Here is a 23315-nt window from a genome sequence, read left to right as displayed (position 1 = left end):
ATTTATGATATGTAGTGACACATTTACCCTTCACCAAAAATAGCAGCTCCTGCAATTTGGATATTGCACTCAGCCATATTGTTATTTTATATCATACAAACTGTGACATGACATGAACTTGCAAGACTGTTGTTATCTGCACAATTATGGCAGCACAGACTGGTCTTGTGTCACTGTGCCTAAGATCTTAATCTGTTGTGAACTGAGTGAATTCATCATGTACAGTAAGATATGAGTGTTGTGTGTTTTTCACAACATGCCTGACAGCTGTATCCACGTGTTCACCTCAGGTTTTCATCAACTGCCTGGAGCAGCTGAGCACTAAGACAGATATTAACACTTCACAGTAGGTTTTTCTTTGTCTTTTCATACACTTATATCTTTTGATTGAAGTGTGTTTGATTTTAAATGCATATCATGTTGAAATCTCTCCTGTGTGTACAGCAACATCGCAGTGGACTTGTCCTCTCCGGATCGGTTTGCCGGCATTCTAGAGGGCTTCGGTCCAACATCTGTAAGCGTGATTTATTGTTTCCTTTAAACTGTTTGGGGTTAATACACCTGAAATCCCACATCTGGCCACTGCCAGCGTCACCAAAGCGTGGGCTCTCTCCTTTACACAACTAGACAAACATGTCTCACTTATTCAAACCACGAAATGTTATCAGGCTGTTTCCTGGTTGTGGACAAGAAGCAGATACGTCCTCATTTCCTGTAACATGTTTTAGATGTTAGTGAAGGGGGTTAAGCGGAGGGGAGGAGGAGGAGGACGAGGAGGAGGAAGAAGAAGAGCAGGGCGTAGAGTGCTTCTGGTAAAGGGAAATGGAGCAAGGTGCAGATGGGGTTTCCCCAGCCCCAAATATGAGCAGCACGGGTGAGGCAACCAGAATTGACTGAGTGTAGCTGACCAGAGTTAAAACTGGTGTCGCTCATAATATATACTAGTGTTGTGTGAGTTCACAGGCTATAAACCACCACATACGAACTAGGACGGTACTGAGTGCCACTACTAGAAAGATATGAGTTCACATCAGCCCACTGAAGCCTTGTACCTCGTCTGTAGGTCTGCAGTCTTTGATTTCTGTGTGAAAAACAAACTGCTGATAATGTGCAGGACAAGTTTGAAAAGTGAGGACACTTTAGGAAAAGAACAACATTTTAGGAGATAAGGAAATTTTGGAAAGTGGGGCCTTTTTGCAAAGCACAGCTTAAGAAAAGGGAATTGTTAGGAAAGGGAGGACACTGTGAGTAAGCACGTTTGATAAGTGGAGACACTTTGGGAAAGTGAGGACAGGTTTAGAAATGTAGGTCTCTTTGAAAAGTGATGACATGTTTGTAAAGTGAGCACATCTTGTCTGATCCTCATGTGTTGATTTGTTGTTTGAGGGTTGAGACCTGGGTGGAGTTAGACATAAGGTGTGAGGGTCAGGGGCCAGGGAACATCAGAGAGTCCTCAAATGTATAAAAGTATAAATGTGTGTGTGTGTGTGTGTGTGTGTGTGTGTGTGTGTGCGCGCGCGCATGCGTGTGTGTAGGAGCAGCGTCTGCTCATCATCCTCAGTAACTGCCAGTACCTGGAGAGACGCACCTTCCTGAACCTGGCCGATCACTTTGAGAAACACGGCTTCACAGGGACGGAGAAGATCACACGGGTCAGTATTACACAGCAGTTTGTTTTTTTATCATTTCATATCCACAGCTGTAAGAACTTAAGCTGAAGGAAACGGTCCTCAGCTCTGTCTCACACTTCTGATGAGAAATGTGTGGTCATTAACAGCAAAGCTGATGAGAGATGCCTAATGTCCCTCACTCTCTTCAGAGCAAAGATATGAGTGTTGTCTTAAAAGAAAAAAAAAAAAAAAAAAGAAAAGGTCATTGTCTTGAAAGCTTAGTTCATTTCAACTCTTGTCTCTTCTTCACACATACACACAAACAGACACAGTCACACAACTGCACACAATGACTAATGGCTGAATCACAAAGCAAAGAAGTGTTCGGTTGGTTTCCCAGTAAAAATGGGTGAAGACCGTATTCTTTGAACGATGGTGATGTGAAGTTAATATTTAGAATGAAAGAGACAGGTGACGGTTTGTCTAGAATTTAACCCTCAAATATTAACATAGCTGTGAACATGAAAAATAAAAATTCCCCCTTCATGCACCTACTACACAGCTGTCCCACTAGTCCTTACAAAGCAGGACTTATGCAGCTGGATATCCAGTTAAAGGTAAAAACATCTCTCGTGGAGTAAGTGCGTCCAAAGCTGGGCAATAATTTAATATTATCATTTACTTGTGTTGAGTGAAATCATATTGTGATGCAGTAACAACCATATATTATTATTGTTTTATAAAGTAATAAATCTAAACTAATTGTAACGACTGAACAGATGAAAAACAGAGAGGTATAAAAGTAGTATAAAAGTCAGACACAGTGTATTTCATTTTTCAGATGAATTGATTATTCATATTGTGATTAGTGCAAAAAGACTCAAAGAAAAAGACCAAAGCATTTTCTATCATCATTTTTCATTTGATGCTTTTTATGCCTCTGCACCAACGACAGCTGTGGCCAGGGGCATTATGTTTTTATGTATTCCATCCTATTCTTGTGAACAAGATATCTCTATAACAACTTGAGGGAATTCCTTCAAACATTCACTTGTGAATGAACTGATTAGATTTTGGTGGTTAAAGGTCATCGACCTCACAAAACACGTTTTTGTCCATAACACACCAATTCACGACTGATTGTCAGAGGCATACACCCACAAGGCTGTAATTCTGGTTTCTTTTTTCTTTTTGTCACTCGCTAATTCTAAATATCTTTGGGATTTGGCAAACAAGCAACTTGAAGACATCACCCTGAGAAGCTGTGAGAAGCATTAATATTTTCTAACATTTTGTAAACTGGAAGATAAATCAAAACAAGATTAAGAATCTACAGTCATACTAGCACGTGCTGAGTTCATGCTAATGTTAATATACTGACATTTTAAGAGGTATAATGTTTATCATGTTCACCATCTTAGTTTAGTGTGTTATCATGCTATCATTTGCTTATCAGCACAGCTAAGGCTGATGGAAATGTCATCAGTTTTGCAGGTATTAACAACAAGCTAAAGATTTGGACAAATTACAAGAATAAGAATAAGAAGAAGTCGAGATGTCGAGATGTCGAGGGATCATCAGTCAGTGAGGTTGGTCCTTTGAGGACCATGAATGTCTGTACAAAAGTTTAAAGCAATCCTTCCAATAACTAATGAGACATTTCAGCCTGGACCAAAGTGAACCCACCCTGAAACACTGACGCTCAGATCTGAAGAGCCAAGCTGCTAACTCGGTCAAAAATAATCAACAGTTGAAGCCATTATCATGTATCTGCATGAGTGTATATCAACACTGGTCAAATATTCTTATCTCTATCATGATATCGTTGCCACTGAGCCCGGCAAAGTGTTTTACACTTACAAGGAACTGTGCAGCACAAATAGTGCAAGAATGTGTGGTGGCTACATACACATTGTCTATGTTTCTCTATGCATGGAGCTGGATTATGCATTTCTGAAGATGGATACATTAGGGCTGCTCGATTATGGCAAAGATCATAATCCCCATTATTTTGATCAATATTGAGATCATGATTATTGAACACAATTACTCATTGACTTTGGAAACACCAAGCAGTGTGGACTTTCTTGAACGTTGAATACAATTCAAGGGAAAAACAATACACGATATAAGTTAAAGATATCTGGGTGTGGGATAGCAGTAGAAATGGATGAGGGGATGGTTAGTGTGGGGGGGATGAAATTTAAATTTGTGGCAAAATTAGAATGCAGCACAATAATCGTTAACTCTTGAGTATCTGGTTTTCATAATCATTGGAAGCCAAAATCCTAATGGAAGATAAAATCAGATGAATGACCCAGCCCTAAGATAGATTTATATGTACAGCTTACTAAGACGTACAGGTGACCTGTGAGAAGATATTATATACTTATGACACGGCCTGCCTTTGACCTGCCAGGTGAGCATGGAAGCTGTGCGGGAGCTGGACAGAAACCTGTTTGAAGCGTACATCGAGAGACGAGCCGACCCGATCGCAGGCTCCCTGGAGCCCGGCATCTACGCCGGATACTTTGACTGGAGAGACTGCCAAACACCAACAGGTACTGTGCAGCACAATCTGCGTGTGAGAAAAGGTCTGTGCCCTCTCTTCAGTGATAAAAACCTGGGATGTCAGGCTGAAAAAAGAAACGGAAATCACCCACTGCAACCACTAACTGACCCCGATGATATCAAAAAATGAGCCCCGACCAGTCCTGTGGGATGAGAAGGTGACGTGTCTGGTCTGATCTGGGTTGCTGTGTTTCACATGTGTCATGTGTAAAGTACGGCTCTTTGATGGCTTACTGTAAACACCACCAAGATCATTGTTTTGGTCCCCCTAAAAGTCTCGTAGCCTTTGTGTGTAGCTGTGGGTGTGCAGCGACGTGTGTGTACATAAAGTTTAGTTTGACTTATTGCTCACCAGATGCACCCCAAACCCAGGTGAAACTTAAATGCGTATATGTGGTTTACCTTAACACAGGATGTGAAGCAACGTGTTATAGTGTGTGTGTGAGAGCTCTTGAGTGAGTTTTCAGATGGGCAGCAGCTTATCACCAAAAGGCCGTGTTGATCGAAAGTCAGGCCAAGCTCTGGTTTGTTCCTGCCGATGTGAGTCTGTGTGTGTGAAAGAGGAACGTTTTGGACACTAAACCACAGTTCTAGGATATGATACTTTCACTTGTTGCACTTTTTGTGTGGGACTCATGTTCAGTGTGTGGGTGCTGCAAAGCATTGGAAATCCAGTTTCAGTACTTTCAGTCCGTTGTTTCACTGTTAGAGTTCACTAAATGTTAGATTTAAACTTCACGGCAGAACATTAACTGTGGTCTTTCTCCTCACAGCGCAGGGTTGCGTTATATTGTTTACAATGAAAAACAAACAAAGCTGCGCCCCCACCTGAATCCATGTGCATTATTTTCATTGCCTGTTGAGACCTGCAGTATCAAACCTTTGCATTATTTCTCTTCAGTCTGCAGTTACTTCTCTTCTCCTTGGATCACTACGATTCCAAAGATCTTGTCAATCATGAATAATGAAAGACGGCTCCTTTTGGTCATGTGCTTCTATTTTATGGCCACAGAAACCTCTCTTACCCACAGGGCTGAGTATCATGTCAAATGTTTCTATACGAGTTTTGATTTCAGTACCAAAATCATACTTTATTCAACGGTTTTCTTTATCAGAATAAATGTTTTCTTCATGTAACAAAAGTAGCGAAAGGCGAAGTGCATAAGTGCACAGTTACATCTTCCTCATGCCAGGAACACACTGCCTGCGTTGCTGCTCCTGCAGCTCTATCTCTCTACATAGCCTAGAGTTTGCATTTTACTCCGATGGTGGATTTCTCTTCATTATAAACACATTTGTGATTTATTTTTGACAGAAAACGTCACTAAAGTGTCACTGTCTCCACAAGCAGCTGCTAAAATGGTTAAAAAACATAAGACAGAGACAGCTATAGTGGAAGGTGTCAGTTTTGTGTGATGTTGCTGGTGTTGACGTCAGTATGACATCAACAGGTCTTTTCTCTGTCTGTTTTTGCTGGGAGACGCATCACACACGAAAAATAGGCAGAAGGCCGAATCTCTAGATCATTCGATGCAGGTGTGAGGCGTGAGACACGTGTCATGAAGGCAGTGTGACCGCTCTAACCTGTTATCATGTGCGCCCAAATGAAGCCGTAGCTGCCACGCATCCGGTGTGCTACTGGCCTCTAAGAGCTAAAATCTCACGTACCGGCAGCTCAGGATTCGTCCCTGTTCTGTGTCACATTACATTCACTCCACAGATTTACACATCCTGGCTGTTTGGCTATTTATTCTGCCCATATTATGCATCCTGTGTGTGCTATCAGTTGACACACGTCAAATGATGCAGAACTTGCATCATCAGGAGGTATCACAGGTGCTTTGAGTGATCAGTAGGACTAGATACGTGCTATGTAAGAGCGGTTCATTTACCATTTAACTTTGTGATGCAGCTGGTGTGTGTTGCACTTTACACCTGCAGCTCCACACACTCTCACACTCTCTGTTACGTCACATTTTACCAACGACTGTTGGCATCTCATCGTCCAGTTCATCTGGATTGTATTAATGTTGTGGCTTTTCCTCCCTCAGGTGTGAGGAACTACCTGAAGGAAGCTTTGGTCAGCATCATCACGGTGCACGCTGAGGTACGAGCAGCCAACACACCTCCTCCACCAAACGCTGTTTACCGTATCTTTGCCTTCTCCTCCTTCACCTCCTCCTTCCATCACTGACTTTTCTCTGTCTCAGGTCTTCACGGTCTCCAGGGATCTGGTTCCTCGGGTTTTGTCTAAGATTGTGGAGTCAGTTGCCGACGAGATGTGTCGTCTGATGCAGTGTGTGTCCTCCTTCAGCAAAAATGGAGCGCTGCAGGTACACACTGACATGCACACACACACACATGATTATAGAACATTTTCTCATAGTAAGACCACTCATAGTAAGACCCTGACTCATAAGTCAACCCCCCCACACTTGTTGGGGATTTACCAGCCATTTCTGCTAATGCCATATTTCAGTTCAAGCTACCAACTACTGAGAGTTGATGGGGTTCATTTGATTTCATCATCTCTGATGTTCTTCTTTTATTTCAATGATAAACCCCACCCCACCCCCTTTCACCCTGCATTATCCTCAGGCTCGTCTTGAACTCTGTGCTCTGAGAGATGCCATAGGCGCATATCTAAACTCTGAGAGCAAGTAAGTGCAAGACACACACACACACACACACACACACACACACACACACAGTGGCACAGACAGGAACTCACGTATGTGCCCAGTGATTTATGGTAGTGAATGTCACAGACATAAATCTTAGCAGTCGCACATCCCTCACTACAATCCCTATTTATGTTACTTGGTGGGTTATGGAAAGGAAGTGAAAGTAATCTGGTTCTGCTGTGTGCACGCACCACAGTGTGTGTGTGTGTGTGTGTGTTCATGTGGGTAGGTCAGTGTGCATGCCTGGAAACACACACTGAACCGTTCTGGTTTTTATTGTCAATAAATGTCCTTTTCTGAACAAAGTTGTAACTGAGCATCTTTTATTTAGTGCCAGCTTCAAACTGGCTTTGGACGCTCTGCCTCAGTTACACAGTGGAGCCGATAAGAAGTAAGTCTCACACTGGTCCGTGTTACTAATAAAAGACTTTTTGGAATTTGTTTCATGATTTAAAGATAAATTTTTCTAATGATTCATGTGTGTTTTTATCTTGTGTGCCAGGTTACTGGAAGAGCTGCTGAACAAGTTTAAGAGCAGCATGCAGCTGCAGCTGACCTGCTTCCAGCCCTCCTCCATCCAGCCTGTGAAGAGATAAACTCAGTCCACTCTCTATACCACTGTGCTGTCTTTGTTTCTTATCTATGCAGAATCGTCTAATGAACTTTAACAGTATCTTTTCTGTTATCTCTTTGTTTACTCATGACTTTTCAGTGTCACTTTCAATTTCTGCCTCACTAGATAAGATATAAATGTCTGTTCATCTAATCTTGAAGACACTAAATGACTTGATTTCATTGTTACTGTGCAGGACAGTCCCAGTTACGTTGGTTATGCTAATGAATTATGGCCGAACCTAACAGGCACTGTGTAAGTGGCTAACCTGCTTGTTTCAGCAGTGGGATGTGTCTTGTAACCAAACTGGAGTCTCCACTGTCTGAGCTCAGAGTGACATATCTGTCCTGATCACTTGGAGAATGTGCTGAAGATTTAAAAGTTGCTGTTGACGCTCTGTACCGTGCCATTTCAGTTGCCCAATAAAGTGATACTACCAGTTAAAAGTGATACATCCAAATCAGATTTGACTTCTTGTTTCTGAGCTTTTGACATATCACACGACATCAACAGATGATGCTTAAACTTTCCATTATTCTGAGCTGTTTTCAGGTGTCTGAGGCTTAAAAGTTGAGCTTGATCATTCTTTATTTAGCATAATGAAGTTTGATGAAATTGAAGTTAGTTCAAATTGCTACTTCACTTACAGTAGCACTTCAGTTAGGGCTGAAAAACAATGTGTCATGATGTTTTTCTTTATTTTCGAGGTTAACTTTGCGAGCTCCCTCAGCCAAGGCCACACAATCCTCATAAGTATCCACATCTTGTTATCATGTTATTATTGATAACGTGATTACACCGGTAGGATTTATGTGTATAAACTCCTTCTTTCTCCTCCTCAACCCAACCAGTCGAGTCTGTTTCGGTTGGAGGTTTCTTCCTCCACAGTGCTGCTCATTGTGGGAACTGTTGGGTTTCTGTCAGTAATATCGTGTGGTCTTGGCCTTACCCTGTAAAGTGCCTTGGTGTTATGTATGTTAAGAAGTGATCACAGTCTGTACTTTCCAACGAATTTCACTCAAATCTGATACATTTTACTTCGATTTTGTGAACTAACCAACAGACAACATGGTTCTCCTTGGTTCTCTCTTTAAGTTGTTGTGACACAATTAAATTGGTGCTTTTATTGCAGTGCAGCCTGTTTTGTGCACGGAGGACAAAAATAGGCCTATATTATGAAGGACTGAGATAAAAATGCAAATTATTAACAGTGTACTATGGTTTGTGGCATTGCCTAAAATTTTGCAAATCCAAACTTAGCATCTCTGATAGCGATGCTAATTTAACGCTGTACAATGCTCAGAGTTTAATACTGTGATTTGTGGTATTGCTTCATGTGATAAATCGTTTTATTACAAATACCTAAAAAAGAAAAAAAAACGCAAAAACCTCTCAGGTCATCATGGCAAAGTAAAGTTAAACCTGCACATAGCAACAATACAGACACAATCCAGGTCCCTGCGGGACCAATGTGAACTACACTTATATGTCCAGAGCCTCTATGAACATACAGAGGTTCTTCACATTGTTTCAAAAATGATCATGAAATCTCTGCAGTGCTGTTGTACTGAACTGTTAGATTGTGTTAATGTGACCCACCCTGTTGAATATCTGCAAATAACTTCTCTGCAGATCCATGTCTCTCACTCAAATGAACCATTTTTGCATCAGTGCACATTTGCATACAGTTGGTTTGGTTTGCACCATGGTTTAAACCAGCGGCTTTACCCATTCATCTCTGGAGCTCCAGCTCATGCTGTCTGGCATGTCAGCGTCTAGCTCTGTGGGAGGAGAGTGAGCACAGGGTGTGTGCAGGGTGTGGACGCTGCGGGCCGTTACTCGGGGCAGCTAACAGAAGACTGAATCCAAGAGGAAGACGTGACACACAAAAGAAAAACGTGTCATTATGGTTGTGGGTGTAGGGACTTACAGAATGAACGCTACGGTTATGGTAGATCTAGTCACTCGGGGAGAGGAGACAGACTGTGACACGCCCACAGCTCACATGAGAAGGTTTGAGAAGACGAGGGGTTAACTGAGGACAGTGTGGACGTGCTGTTGTATTGTAGCAGGATCTAGATCAGTTATCTTCTGGCTACAACTTTCTGTTATTATCTACACTCACACATTTTCTCTTGTCTTGGTTTCCCATCTACATGTAGGGGAAAGCCGTGCAGGGCTGGCAGGAGTTGTTTTGATTCTCTGTGTTCTAAACTTAGCTCTGTCCTCCCACGGATTCATTCACAAAACAGGTTCAAAGCCAAAAACCTTATCCGTTCTCCACCAGCTCTCTGTTTACAGTAACAGTGGTGAGAATGGGGGAGTTTTTTTGTTGTTTTTTTATTTTTATTCACCAGTACTCTGTTCCATTCAGGAGACAAGATGACAAAACTTACACAAACATAACAACTTTGATCTAAGTTTTCTTCACCGTGAGTGGAGAAATTTGACACATCAGAGGAAATTCGACTGAACTCACCCTGATTGTAGAGACAGAGTAACAGATGATGTCGTGCAGCTGGATTTGTAAAAACACAGAAAGATTAGTCAGAAACATACACAGATTTTACATAGGAAACGTGGCATTTGACAGGGCCACCCGGTATATCAGACACTTGAAGGGTTTGTGACACTTTAACCCCCATATACAGCCTTTTTAAGCACATTTAATTGTGAATTTAAAATAATACTAACACACTATAATGGAGTGGTAAGCGTCTAAAAGAATATTTATAAGCGTTTATTAATGTACAGTAACCTCTCCTATGAACACTTATTTTACAGTATTACAGCTGTAGTTTATTCATCTGTTTGTGCATTGTGTGTCCACAGGAAGAGTTCTGCCTCAAAAACTCAATTCCTCCCTTTTTGAAATGTACGAAAACAATGTTTTCTCTCAAGGTGACAGGTGACATTACCTGCTCTAGAAAAACTGCAAGGTGTTTGATAATGTTCTGCCAAAATATGTGGCATGTTTTTTACTTTAAAGTTAACAGGTTTTTTTTTTTTGTTTTTTTTAAATAACAGTGATCCACAGGCATCACAGTAACTTTTAAACTACATTAGTTGAAGCTTCGATAAACTGAAACTGACAGTATGTGTTTTCACATGAGTCCAAATGGCCTCTGAAATACTTGGCAGAAAATGTATTATCTTGAACTCTTTAAGAATAAGTTCAGTGATATTTTTGTATTTTTTTAAATTATCAAGAAATTCCACAAGAAAACAGACCAAAGCCAACAATTTGTTAGTCCACGTCTCAATTTCCTACCCTGTCTGAGGAACTCACCTCCAAAACTTCATCTTTCTTAACAAAGACGTAGGTGTCAAAATGGCTTTCAAATATATAATTGGGTGTTTTATAAAGGTTCAGTAATTTCCTAAAACAAATGGCCACTGTAATTTTTCCGAAACGTTACTCAAACAGAAAATAATGATGCAATTTTTAGGGCCTATTTTCAGTGGTGGATGAATCCACATTTGCTGCTCTAGGGAATATTTCTGGCAGCAGGACAGAGAATATGGAACGGGCGAAGGAACATCACTCGGTGTGACAGTGTGACTCACTGTTGTGTTTTTGGACAACAATGGAGCTTAATAAGACACGCCAGACTCTGGATAGAAACACAATACAAATCAATTCATTGTTGGTTTTGGTCTTGTTTTGGTATTAAAAAAAAACAATATTTGCTCAGTTTTATCAAGTGTGCAGTTGCTGTAAAATTAGTGAATGTCATCAGTTTTGATGATAATCAGTTGTTGAAGTCATCCTGCAAAGATATGCAACAAACGTTCAGTTTAAAATGTGTTTTTGCTGTTTATTGTTTTATCGTAATAAATAAAATAAATATCTGAGTTTCTGTGATGTCACCTTGGGCCCTATGGACTTCATAAAATCTATAATCAACACTTTAATCAATAGTGAAGATCATCATGTTTGATGTTGACAACATGTTAGATGTGATAAGGTTCATATTAAACTGGAGCCTGGTGGAAAGGCAGCATGCATGATGACATCGTCCTCACCTCTTCTTGTAAATTATTTCACGGCGGTGACAAATATATTTAAGGGGTTTTTTTTTTCTGATTGTTTTCCATGGAAGTGGAAACGAGACTGTAATCTCTGAGCAGAAGTCAGGAAGGCTTTCTCTTCTGCGCAGCGCGGAAAGCGTGGCCAACCTCATCCTTTCTCTCCTCCCCTCGTGATGTCATCACATTGTTTGTGATAACGAAGTGTTTGATTAACCGACCTCATCCTGCATCGGAACCACACTTCCTGTTCAGATACTCACACACAGCACTGACGTTACACACTTATGAACAGAGGTTGTCACTCTTTTTTTGTTTTACACTTAAGCCATTTATTGTTTTGTCAGAACAGAAATGTGCGTTTTCAAGGTAAAAAAGCTCCAAACATTCACTTCAGCTCTGTCTCAGATCTCATGTATGACACTTATACTTAGCAATGTATCATGGGACTAGAACTATATCCTAGAAAATTGAGTTGAAAAAGCTTATCTAACATCATCTCCCTGAGAGGTTCTCTCATAAACACGGCCAGGCATAAGACTTCATTCATAATTTAATAAATGCTGATAGTGTCTCCTAGCAACAGAAAAATCTAAAATATTTACAAGTAAAATGTAAAATTATTCTTAAAGGAATAATTCTGCATTTTAGAAAACATGCTTGGCTCACTTTCTTAAGGAGAGAGGTTAGATGAGAAGTTTGATACCACCAATGTTTAAGTATGAAGCTATAGCTAATAGCTCGCAGCCTGTTAGCTTATCTTAGCATAAAGACAGGAAACAGGGGGAAACAGCTGGACTGGCTCCGTCCACAGGTGAAAAAAATCTTCTTCCCTGTACTTTTAAGTTCAGTAATTAACATGATACTTCGTCAGGGTTTGCCGCAGATTAAACAGACTGTAAAAACAACTATGAGGTGCTTCACGAGGGCGGTATGGTGCCAAAAAAGAAATAGTCCCAAACAAAACCCATTGTAAAACATGGGACTGTTGTTTTTTACGTGTCGTTTTTACGTGTATAAATTTATGAGCTTCGGAGGTGATGATACATGTATTTTATTACCTCTGGACGGAGTCATGCTAGCGGTTTCCCCCCGTCTCCAGTCTTCATGCTAAGCTAAGCTAAGCTAAGCTAAGCTAAACAGCAGCTGGCTGCAGCCATATATATAATGGTTGTGTGTGAGAGTTAGATCAATCTTCTCGTCAAACTCTCAGCAAGAAAGTGAAAAAGCATGCTTCCCAAAATGTCTAACTATTTATTTAAGGCACAAAAAATGTAACTTAGTTTTCTATTGTACAATCACCTAAGCTGTCAGTTTTGTTTGCATAGTAAGTCTGGAAAATATTGATGATCCCCTAAATATACAGTGAGGAAAAAAACAGTTACACTGCAGATTTGTTTTCAGCCACACACACACACACACACACATACTGACAAACACACACCGGACCGTACCAGGCAAACACTAACTGTCACTACATGTCCATCGTTTTATGTTTAACACTGTCCCAAAGTTTTGTCCCCTTGTCTCAGAGTTTCCTTGTCGCCCGTGTGAAAGGTTGTTGCTGCATTTTGAAGTTTTCAACAGTCACTTGAACCTGCATGGTTCACTCCTGCAGGCTGCTGCTGTGGTGGTGTGTGATGGCCCTCTGGTAGTCCTCCGAGGGGTTTATGTGTTCCGGGTGATCGTAGCTGCGGTAGAAGGAGCTGCCCGCCTGCTGGGCGTAGAACAGGAACTGCCTGGCAAACAGCGGCTCCACCTGTAGCACAGCGGGTCAGACAGGTGAGTGGAAGGCTTTAAACTGGCACCATAGCTACTGTAGTTTCTATGAGCTCAAATCAGCATCAAACTAATATTTGAAAGCCTATAAAGAAAATTTAAAGTCTGGTTTGAGTGAAGTGAAAAATGGGATTTGAAAGTGTAACATAACAACTGAAAGTCTGTAGCAATGTTTCATAAGTTTAAATGCATGTTCGGTGAAACAAATCTTTACTGAAAGGTCCTTTTACATGCTTTTTCAAGACCTTTCCACTTTAAGTCATGGTCTTCGTCCTGGATGAAGTTTGCTCACTTATCGTGGAGAGTACAGAACTGTTAAACTTTGGTCATGTGATAGCAGGTACGTGTTATCGAGGGCGGATGAACAAACTCCAATCATTGACGGTGATTGTGAGATGTGGTTGAAAGCTCCTTATATTGTTTTCAAGGCATTGGGGTTTTTTTGTTCTCATTTTAGATCCTGCAGAGATTCAACACTTTGTTTTCAACACTTTGTTATCCACTTTGTTTCAGTGGATAAAATCTGCTCTTTGAGCTTTTCAAAAGTGGATAGATCTGAAATGTACGGAGGACAGACTGATGGTGTACTTTAACAAAATGCGACTGTACTAATGGACTAACAATAACTGGCTGAATAATACCTCAGCCCTCTGGATAACTGACTCACACTGATCTGGCGCTGGAAAAAAAAAACAAAAAAACAACCAATTCAAACTGAACTTTCAGCAAAGAAGTGTCGAAAGTTCTCCACAAAAATGGCATTGGTCAACCTACAGACAAAACAACTCTTAAATCAGCATTTCAATAGTCTGCTGATTATTTTCTTGATTAATCTGTCATTTTTTTAGGCCATAAAATAATACACCATAGTGAAAAATGCCCATCACACCCTGGCCAACAATCCAGAACCCAAACATATTAAGTTTACTATCAAACAAGACAAAGAAAAGCAGTAAATCTGATGATGCAGAGGCTGAAATGAGGAGAATGTTTGGTATTTTCACTGCAGATCAGCTAATTGATTAATCGACTAATATTTTCAATTCTAATTCTTCAACTGACATGAAAAATAACAGCTTCCTACAATTGTTACTGCAGCTTTTGTGTCGACTGAAGATGATGAAAGTTGGACGAATACATTAACTCTCTACTGACCAGTTAGAATAACAACCCGAAACAGAAATCAGCAATGTCAGACTGAGGAATGAAGTAAAAACAAAGACCTGACTGATAAAGGCTGGTGTATAATTGCTTAAGCCTCCAATTTTTGGGTTTGTTTGATTTTTTCTGTTCAGATTTTCCCAGGTCGACAAACGTTACCAAAAGTCCCATTATCTGAAGCTGAAATAGCAGATGTGATTCTTTCAAAGGGATGTGTTAAATTAGCCTGACAATCAGACGAACTGACTTCCTCCTTCATTTTCACTCTAAATCACTGAAAAAAATCAACAGTGAGCAGTGATTCAGAGGTCTGGCAGTGGCTCAGCGCTGAACATTATGAGTATGAAGAAGTTCTAACAGACTTTCAAATCTTAGGTTTTTATTTTCAAATCCCATTTTTCACTTTTCAAACTATACTTTAAAGTTTCAGGACTTTACATCCAAACATTTAGTTTTGATTTTATGAAGCATGACACTGATTTGACCTCGCACCCTCGGTTATGTTTCAGTGAGCTCATGTTGGAGGTTATTATGATCAGATATGAGGTATAATAGGGAGGTAGATGCTTGTATTAGAGCACGGGGAGTCACCTGGACAGTGAGGGTCCGTCTTTGTCTCTGTGGGTCCAGGCACTCGTCTCCGAAACTCAGCAGGACCTGGAAACGAGGCAGGGGCCGACCGTGGAGCCCGTAACTCTGGATCTCTGGTTGTCGGGAAACAGAAGGGAGGGCACTGCTATTAGCTTTGATAGGTGAAATACAAGTGAAGTGGCAGATTCAAATGATTTCAGAAGAAATTCACTTGAAGAGGTGTGACCTTTTGGGGTGATTCGAACGGAAAGTCCTGGTCACACCGTGTATGCAAATACAATTAGCTGTCAGACTCACACAGCTGGGGTTGTCTTAGCATGTGGGTGGGTGGAGATGAATGATGTGGCTGTGTAGAAGTCACGTGACTCTATCCTCATGAAGGATTTCTACTTGAAAGGGTTTTTCTTTTCTACCACAGTTGTTAAGTAATGTTGATTTTTAGGGGGTTTGTTTCTGTGTAGTAATGTTTTGAGATGGAACTCATCCCAAGCGACTTCCAGTAACTGAGCTGGACTTTTTCAGACACAGAGATGAACATGAATCTGATTCGTGAAGACTTCAAGTCTTCACTGATTACTTACTGTTAGCTCCGCCCTTGTTTGTGCCTCTCTTAGATGACCATTGCATTTAAGTGACGGAGCTAAGCATCCCATGTTTCCGATAAATACATTCAGTGCAGTCTTTGACAAACCGAGAAGGTCGATCAATAACACTCCCCCTGTTCTGAAGGTTTTTCCAGATTCATCAAAGATTGGTCCGACTATCTGAAGTGTGACGGCCCTTAGGCCTCTGGACCAGCTTCCTGGTTGTTGGGATCTGGGGAGTGGCTCATTGAGAGTGATGGCTGACACCTTGTGACTGCTCACATATATATATATATATATATATATATATATACACAGTATATAGGTGAGCAGTCAGTCTCTCTCTTCCCTTTAGTTACTTGGTTTGGTTGGACATTTGGTTGATATATTTTTGGTTTTCTTACACTCACACATGTTCACACATCTGCCCACTACACCATAATGTATTTTTACCTCAAAGAGTCAGGTGTGGTCCCCACCTGACTCTTTTCCTAACAGAGGTAGTTCCCAGAAATCACACATCTCCATCCTCAAGTTGTGAAAAATGTAGAAAAATACAGAATAACCTTCATGTCTTGCTTGTGTTCTACTAATAGAGCAAATTTCCAGCCATGGTTGACACGTTGAAAACAAGTTAAAAAATCTTGTTTAAGGTGCAACGTATGGAATATTTTTTCATCCAGGTGGTCAGACGAGTCTTCGACCTTCAAAAACTTTGGGTTTCCCAAAGATTGCCAGATTCTTAGCTCTGTGACTCAGATGTAATGATAATACATGAGAGGCACAAACCATAGAATACAACTTCTCAGTGTGGTAATCTGTTCTAATGCTTGATTAATCAGTTGTATTACTGGATATCGAACCTTTTTTAGTGCTGACTGAAATGTGTCCGTATCAGAAACCGTCAAACACTGGCAGCGAGCATCAAATGTCAGATCAGACTTGGAGATTTGAGTTTATTGTAACGTTTACCATCTCAGAGGTTTGGCCTCTTTTTCGGTATCAAAACTCGGGTATCATATCGGCACTAGTATCGAAAAAATTACTCAGTCCCATGTGATTAACGGAAAAAACGTTGAGTTCTGACTTTTGTGGCTTCAGTGCTGGTTCGTCAAAATTAAACTATGTCGAACAACCATTACTCCTGTCCTGGAGGAGATTTAGTGCAACTAATCCTGAAGAATCAAACTTTTTTGATTCATCAAACTAAAATGCCAAATATTTGGTTCCAGTTCCTTAGATGAGAATATTTATTTCTTTGTGTCTCTTTTTTTTCAAGCTATGTGAAGACTTTACCTCGGGCTTTTAGAAATGGTGATGATAAGTATCATTGAGTATCATTTAATTGAAATGACTCGTTAGCTGCTCTGCTCCTGCTGTCTCACCTGTGAGGTAGTCCTGGGTGTGCAGGAGTTTACAGTTGACCTCTCTCTCCAGCTTGTTGAGCTTGTCTCCATACGGGGACGGCCCCCCCTGCCAGTACACTCTGCTCTGACACATCCTCCGAGCGTAGAGACCATCTGCGCCCATCCACAGGTACACCCCCCTCTCCAGGGTGGACGGGGGACTCGGGGGACACTCCTCTGCCCTCCTCTGGCCCGAGAGGCTGTCCACAGGCAGGGGGACCACGTCGGGACCTCCGGTCGGCAGGTAGTGCTTCTCTGGGGGGCACGGAGTGATGTGGCACCCCTCCGGACTGGAAGTGGTCACCTCCTTCACCAGACTGTCCCGGAAATATACAGAGACGTGCAGGCGGAAGTCTGGATGGAGGTGGGGACACAGGCGGAGGTGAAACAACATGTTTTCACCACATTTTGATGCATGAATCTTTTCATCATGTTTCTCAGTGTAGTGAAATGTCTTTATCAATTTCTCCAAAATATGACAATCAGACAGTCAGGTTCATGATTTTAGTTTGCATCACATTATATAAGAAATCTTTGTAGTGTGACAGTTATCTTGTAAATCCAAAGTGATTTTAACTAATGACTTCAGTGTTTACCAAACTACAAGTTTGGACAAAGGTTGTTCTCGTGTGTGTTTATTTCTAGTTCTACTAACTATTTGAAGTGTTGATCCATAAGAAGAGATATTTGTGGTTTTAAGTACAAGAAATCATCTTAATGTAGTTTTACATCTCCTCTCTCAGGCTTCTCTCTGGAGCTCTAGTAACAACAGGTCGGTGAGCCAATCAGAAGAGAGGAGGCTCTGAGCCTCTCTTCTGATTGGCTGACTGTTTTCTGAGTGATCCAATAAAAAATAAAGCAGCTCTCAGGTAAACATTCAGAAAAACCAAATCCAGCAAGGTTGGATGGTGGGTCCAGGTGGGCGGGGCTTGTGGCATGGCTGAGAGTGGTGACTGCTTTGTTGTGACATCACAATGTTACAGAAGTCCTGACGGCTGGTTTTAAGGCTCAGTTTCTGAATACAGGCTGTGTTGCATTTCTCTGTGGACTGAGGCTTTGATACTTTCACAGTATTAATATAGAACCTAGACCAGTACCAAGAGCTTCTGTTAGCTCTTGAACTATTTAAAGGAGCGATGATCTGAGTTAGAAGTAGCAAACTTATTTTATTTGCATATTCTCTGTAAAATGTGTCGTTCTATGGGCCGTAAAAGCAAACAGGTAAACACTAGACTAGACTGTGTGTTTGAAGTTATTTTTTGGCCAATTTTGGCTCTTTTATTATGACAGTGACAGTGAGAGAGAGAGAGAGAAACAGGAAAGGTAGGGGACGACATGCAGCAAAGGGCCTGAGGTGGATTGGAACCCAGGCTGCTGCAGTAAGGACTGATGCGCTCTACAAGGGGAGCCACCGGCGCACCACTAGACTGTGTTAATGGTTATATGCAGCTAGTGCTGACTGGACCCATTGTGTTGGGGCTTGGACGTTCTGTTTGTGAGGTTAGCAGGATCTGTGTAGTAAGTTTTGTGTTGGCTTCATTTCAAACTACGAAATAAACTTTAAATTAAATTTTAATTATAGCACCTCCAGCAGCGAAGTCAGTATTTTGAATTGCTAGAGGGCACTTTTAAAATATGCCATTTAAGGTGAAACAGCCATGTTATCACCAAAAATGTTTGAAGCACTACTGGAGCCTCCATCAGGCTCACCATTGTTTTTCCTGGACGCCAGCGCACAGTGCCGTCCGTCCAGGTTTCATTAAAGCTGCATTAATTCATTTCTGTCCAACAGGGGGCAGTAAATAATCAAATCTAGCTGAAAGATGCGAACACACAGCCACCACTTGAACCAGGCTTAAATATCTGGCTCTTCAGCTGCTAAATGTTCTCTCTCTCCACCAGCTGGTCTCTGACTTTGTCTACTGAGCAAGTAGTGGATCAGTGGGCATATTGAAACACCGGCCTACAGGGGCTGATACGAACCACACAGTAAATGTAAGAGTTAAAAAATATTCACGGTACTTTAATCACAGCGCCCCTATTAGGCCAATCTGTGTCATTTTAAATATTTAGCATTAGCATCCCCCTTCCATGTTTTCCCAATATCAGAGCATCAGACTTTTTAAAGATGTCTGCATGAATAAAGACTAAAACGAGCCTGTTTACAGTAATTTAGGTGTCTGCATCTGAACTATGTCTTTTTATATGGCCACAAACAAAGCCCAGTCTTGTACATGTGGACTCGCTTGCATGTTGCATATTGTAATATTGACATTGTGTAAGGATCTTTTCCACATTGAAATCACCTTTAACCCTGAACCCTTGAAAATAGTGAATTGAAAGTGTTGTTTCATACCTGAGAGAGGCTCTGCTGATCTGATGCTGGCGTCCAGTGTGAAAGGCGGGGGCTGGCTGTCAGGACCGTATGAGTAAATTGAGGCTCTGAGCTGGTATCCTGTCACAAGCAGCAAAACAAAACATGTATGAGCACAATAATAAAAACAAGACAAGGATGCTGATGTTTGTGTTCTGTATGGGTTTTCAGCACCGTACCGTTCTCCATGGACGGGCCCTGCCAGGGCAGGCTGCGGGGGGGACAGGGACACTGGGTGAAGGGTAGGTCCGGCAGAGAGGCCTGCTCCTGACAGTAATCTCTCCAGCCACATTCAGGTGTGGCCATGTACTGAGACATCTACAGACAGACACACACACCATCAGCTCAGCACGAAAACGTCACTGTCCATGTCTGTAAGTATGTTGTAAGTATACTTTTATGCATTTTAATGTATATAGTTGTATAGATGTCAGAGAGGATGCCCATGACCAACTTTGCTCTTATTTAAACTGTATTTGTGGCTGCGTTCAGTGTTATGTCTGAGAATGTGGGAATTTAAATGACGTGAAGAGGAGAAAATATAAAGAAATATATAAAAACAAAATAGTTAATAACAAAAAAAAGGGAGTTTAGTGTATATATAGTGTATAGTATATGACGCAGAATTATATTTCTGTTAATGTGGAGCAGGGTTTAATGCAGCTTTTAGGTTGTTACGTTGTTTAAAAATTAATATATACATATAAAATTAATTATAAATATAATAATGAATACGTTATTTAAAAGAATTTCAAATAGTGTTTTGGTGACTAGTCTAGATTTCCGTAGGTTTTCAGGGTGTAAAATCCTGGCACCAACATACAACACAGATTCATTTTTAACACCATATTGTTATTCGCGCTGAATATTGTCTAAAACTATTAAGTGCATCAGTTGCAGACGCAGTTTTCACAAGTTCCACATCTTGATGATGTTTCTAAAAATTTAAGAAAAACTTTGGGATTCAATGAATGAGCCTGAGGCCTTCAGGTGGTGTCTAGTGTATCCAACATCATTCATGTATGCACTCATCCACTGTCTCTGCTGCACATCCAACCTCTCTCTCTCTCTCTCTCTCCCCACCCCACCCCTCATTTCCATGTGTATGAAAAGCACCTGAGTCTGCAGTGGAGGATAGGAGTGCATTTGATAGCCCATTGGACTCAGAGGGCTGTCCTCCTGCCGGGGTCCTGAATGCAACACAGGAAAGTTCACTTATAAAAACACACACAGAACTCTGCACAGAAAAAGTCCACATCTGTTGACACATCTGTTGGCACTGTGACCTTCAGTGGTGGTTTAGTTGTTTGACTCTACTGCAGTGAGAAGTCAGTGACCTTTACCCCTCACACTCTGACACATTTCCAAACTTATGTGATAAAAGCAGTTCATCATGAAAACAAACTATTAATCATAAATACAGTTCAGAAGTTAAACCACTCAGTCTTTTAACTCCAAAAAGCAGAAGTTTCAGCGCTGAGCTGTTACATGCTTGAGGTGTTAGAGTTACTGACTTTTCTTGGCGCCCTCGGGGATGATGCGGTAGACTTTGTACGGGTCTGAGATGTCCAGCTGACTCCGCTCCACTAGCTCCTCAAAGTCGTTGCTCTTGTTGAGGGCGCAGCGGAGCCGCGTCTTCCAGGTCGGCGGGTCAGGTTTGTCGATCCCCTCCCGAAATTTGCCCTTGAACAGCGCCCAGGCCTGCAGACCAGACCCCGGTTAAAAAAAAAAAACTTAATAAACCTCTCTACCTAAGACCACCAGGTCTGCTCCAGTTTTCATTGCACAGCCTGTGGAGGTGCGTTTTTATGGCAACATCCACATAAGGCGTGAAAAGTTTATTTATAGCCCATAGAAAGCTGAAAATGAGTCGATCAATAATTTGAATTATTTTAATATTTTTAAATGGATAAAATATCAACTGTTTGCAAGCTGTAGCCTCTCACATGTGAAGATTTCCTGGTTTTCCTGCTCTTATGATCACAGCAAACTGAATGTCTTTGGGTTTAAAACCGTTGTATATCAAAGCCAATCATTTTTAAAGAAGCTGTGTTTGGTTCTTGGAGCGTTTCTGGGATTTTTACGTATTTTCTGACATTTTATGAACCAAATGATCGATACTTGATAAAGTATTCTGTTAGTTGTAAGTCCGTTTATATTCCACATTTCATGCACGAAAGCAATGCGAAGTTCATTAAAATAATGAAATAAGACAAAAACTGGTAGAAGTATGATTAATCTGGGTTAAGGAAAGCTTACTTGTTAAAAGGATCATTCAAAATCTCATATTCTGACTTCATATCAATCTTTGTAAGACTTGGAAATTATTTTATTTTCACTTTGTAGACTACTTTTATTCTGAAAGTCACGTTTTTAATTCTATCTGGATGAACTCTGGAGGATGCAGGTTTCTCTTACCTTGAAAAGCGCGGCATCCTCATCCCGGTTGTAGTCCTGTTTCCCGGCGTGTTTCCACGGTATCCTGAAGATGGTCTTCTCGTCGTTCTCCCACACCAGTCCGGGATACTTCCCGCAGTCCACCTGGTCGATGAGCCACTGGCGCAGTTTCCCGTTCCCGCTGCTCCCGGAGCCTCCGTAATCCACTTCAGGGTTCATCTCTGTCCAAACACAAACTCCACGGTCAGGTCCTGTACTGTGTGTTTGTGTGTTTGTTTGTGTGTGTGTGTGTGTGTGTGTGAGAGAGAGAGAGTGTGTGTGTGTGTGTGTGTGAGAGAGAGAGTTTAGCAGAGGATGATGATGATGAGTTTATCCAAGTTCAGTAAAACTCATTAAGGGTTTACCCCCCTCCCTGGTCTCCCACGCAGACTAAACGTGGCCGGGCTCGAAGTGATCTTGGTCTTACCTGTGAAACTCGAAACCGTCAAGTTTTGAAATCAATCAGTCTCAGAAAGCCCTCATCATTACGACGGGCCCGCTTAAATCCTCCAGCCTATAGCGCACAGCAGCGGGGGGGTGGGGGGGCGGAGAGAGGGAGGACGCACCTGCTCTCTCTCTCTCTCTCTCTCTCTCTCTCTCTCTCTCTCTCTCTCTCTCTCTCTCTCTCTCCCTCTCCTGTGAAGCTTATCAGCGCGCCGAGCACTGCTCGATCTCCAGTAAGACACCGGGGGAAACCCTGCTGCCGCTGCCGGTGTAAGTCACAAGTGTCACACACCCGCACATGTGGAAAATCATCGGGACGGAGACAAAAACAATTCTTTGAAATGATAAAGGCTTTACAGAAAATAAGAGTAGAGCTCCGCTGCAAACACATAAACACGAGTTTGTTCCCACTGGAAGATTCAATAGAATAAGTGCTGCTGATACCGCAGACGGACAGTAACAGCAGACAAAAGTTTATTATAAAGTGTGTCATATGAGCAATTATAGGGATATTACATAGAAACAACACAAAGAGCCTTAGAAATACACTATATAGCTATGTAACCTTAATTATTGAACACATTAAATTAGTTTATTTAGAAGTAATTTGTGTTGTATGCTAAGTAGTGCAATATTATTCTACTTTATCATATTATTCATTAGTATTACTTAATTGAGTTTATTATTATATAATTTCATTGTTATTTATTATTTAATATATAATTTGTAGCTAGGTGTCACATTGAAGTTGGTTATTTATAACCCCCTTTAGTGTGGAGCACTTTGGTTCCCACCTGCCATTGTTTGCAGGGGGACAGGTGTGAATGTGACAGTCTGTTAGGATGCACATGTCCTGCTGAAGATATTTGACTTAAAAATACAACTCAAAAAAAATGTAGTGTAAGAAAAATGTAGGTAGTATTCATTCTGCAGCTGACCAGCTCCCGTCAGTGTTACAGTATAAGACATATATTACACTGTTTGATTATCACCACTGATGTGTTCACATCTAAGATGTATTTCACTGTTGTAT

The 23315-nt window shown here is 41.2% G+C and overlaps 2 protein-coding genes across 6 annotated transcripts in view; one reads left to right on the top strand and one right to left on the bottom strand.

The window, feature by feature from the left end:
• The window catches only part of exoc2 (exocyst complex component 2), a 47646-nt gene extending 39716 nt beyond the window's left edge, over positions 1–7930 (top strand). For both annotated transcript variants that reach the window (XM_022753043.1, XM_022753044.1), the window contains exons 20-28: positions 291–346; positions 445–514; positions 1536–1652; positions 4030–4171; positions 6233–6288; positions 6392–6514; positions 6780–6841; positions 7197–7256; positions 7368–7930. In XM_022753043.1, coding sequence (XP_022608764.1) covers positions 291–346; positions 445–514; positions 1536–1652; positions 4030–4171; positions 6233–6288; positions 6392–6514; positions 6780–6841; positions 7197–7256; positions 7368–7461 — 780 coding nt within the window. In that variant the 3' untranslated portion in view covers positions 7462–7930. The remainder of the gene's footprint in view (positions 1–290; positions 347–444; positions 515–1535; positions 1653–4029; positions 4172–6232; positions 6289–6391; positions 6515–6779; positions 6842–7196; positions 7257–7367) is intronic.
• Positions 7931–11820: 3890 nt separating this feature from the next.
• On the bottom strand, positions 11821–22344 carry LOC111227511 (interferon regulatory factor 4-like). 4 transcript variants are annotated; one of them, XM_022753033.1, is made up of 9 exons: positions 22266–22344; positions 21821–22020; positions 20917–21103; positions 20519–20592; positions 19582–19720; positions 19385–19483; positions 17008–17382; positions 15039–15151; positions 11821–13266 (listed from the first exon to the last, which is right to left on the bottom strand). In XM_022753033.1, exons 2-9 carry the CDS (start codon positions 22016–22018, stop codon positions 13114–13116), a joined length of 1338 nt encoding a protein of 445 aa, XP_022608754.1. In that variant the 5' UTR covers positions 22019–22020; positions 22266–22344; the 3' UTR covers positions 11821–13113. The 4 variants fall into 4 exon arrangements, with proteins under 4 accessions (XP_022608754.1, XP_022608755.1, XP_022608757.1 ...); XM_022753034.1 differs by having other exon boundaries at positions 21821–22055; positions 22266–22294; XM_022753036.1 differs by having other exon boundaries at positions 21821–22050; positions 22266–22288.
• Positions 22345–23315: the final 971 nt, after the last annotated feature.

The sequence above is a fragment of the Seriola dumerili genome, unplaced genomic scaffold (genome assembly GCF_002260705.1).
Source record: "Seriola dumerili isolate Sdu_G_001 unplaced genomic scaffold, Sdu_1.0 BDQW01000189.1, whole genome shotgun sequence".
NCBI classification, from domain to species: domain Eukaryota; kingdom Metazoa; phylum Chordata; class Actinopteri; order Carangiformes; family Carangidae; genus Seriola; species Seriola dumerili.
This window is presented reverse-complemented; position numbering and strand designations above follow the sequence as displayed.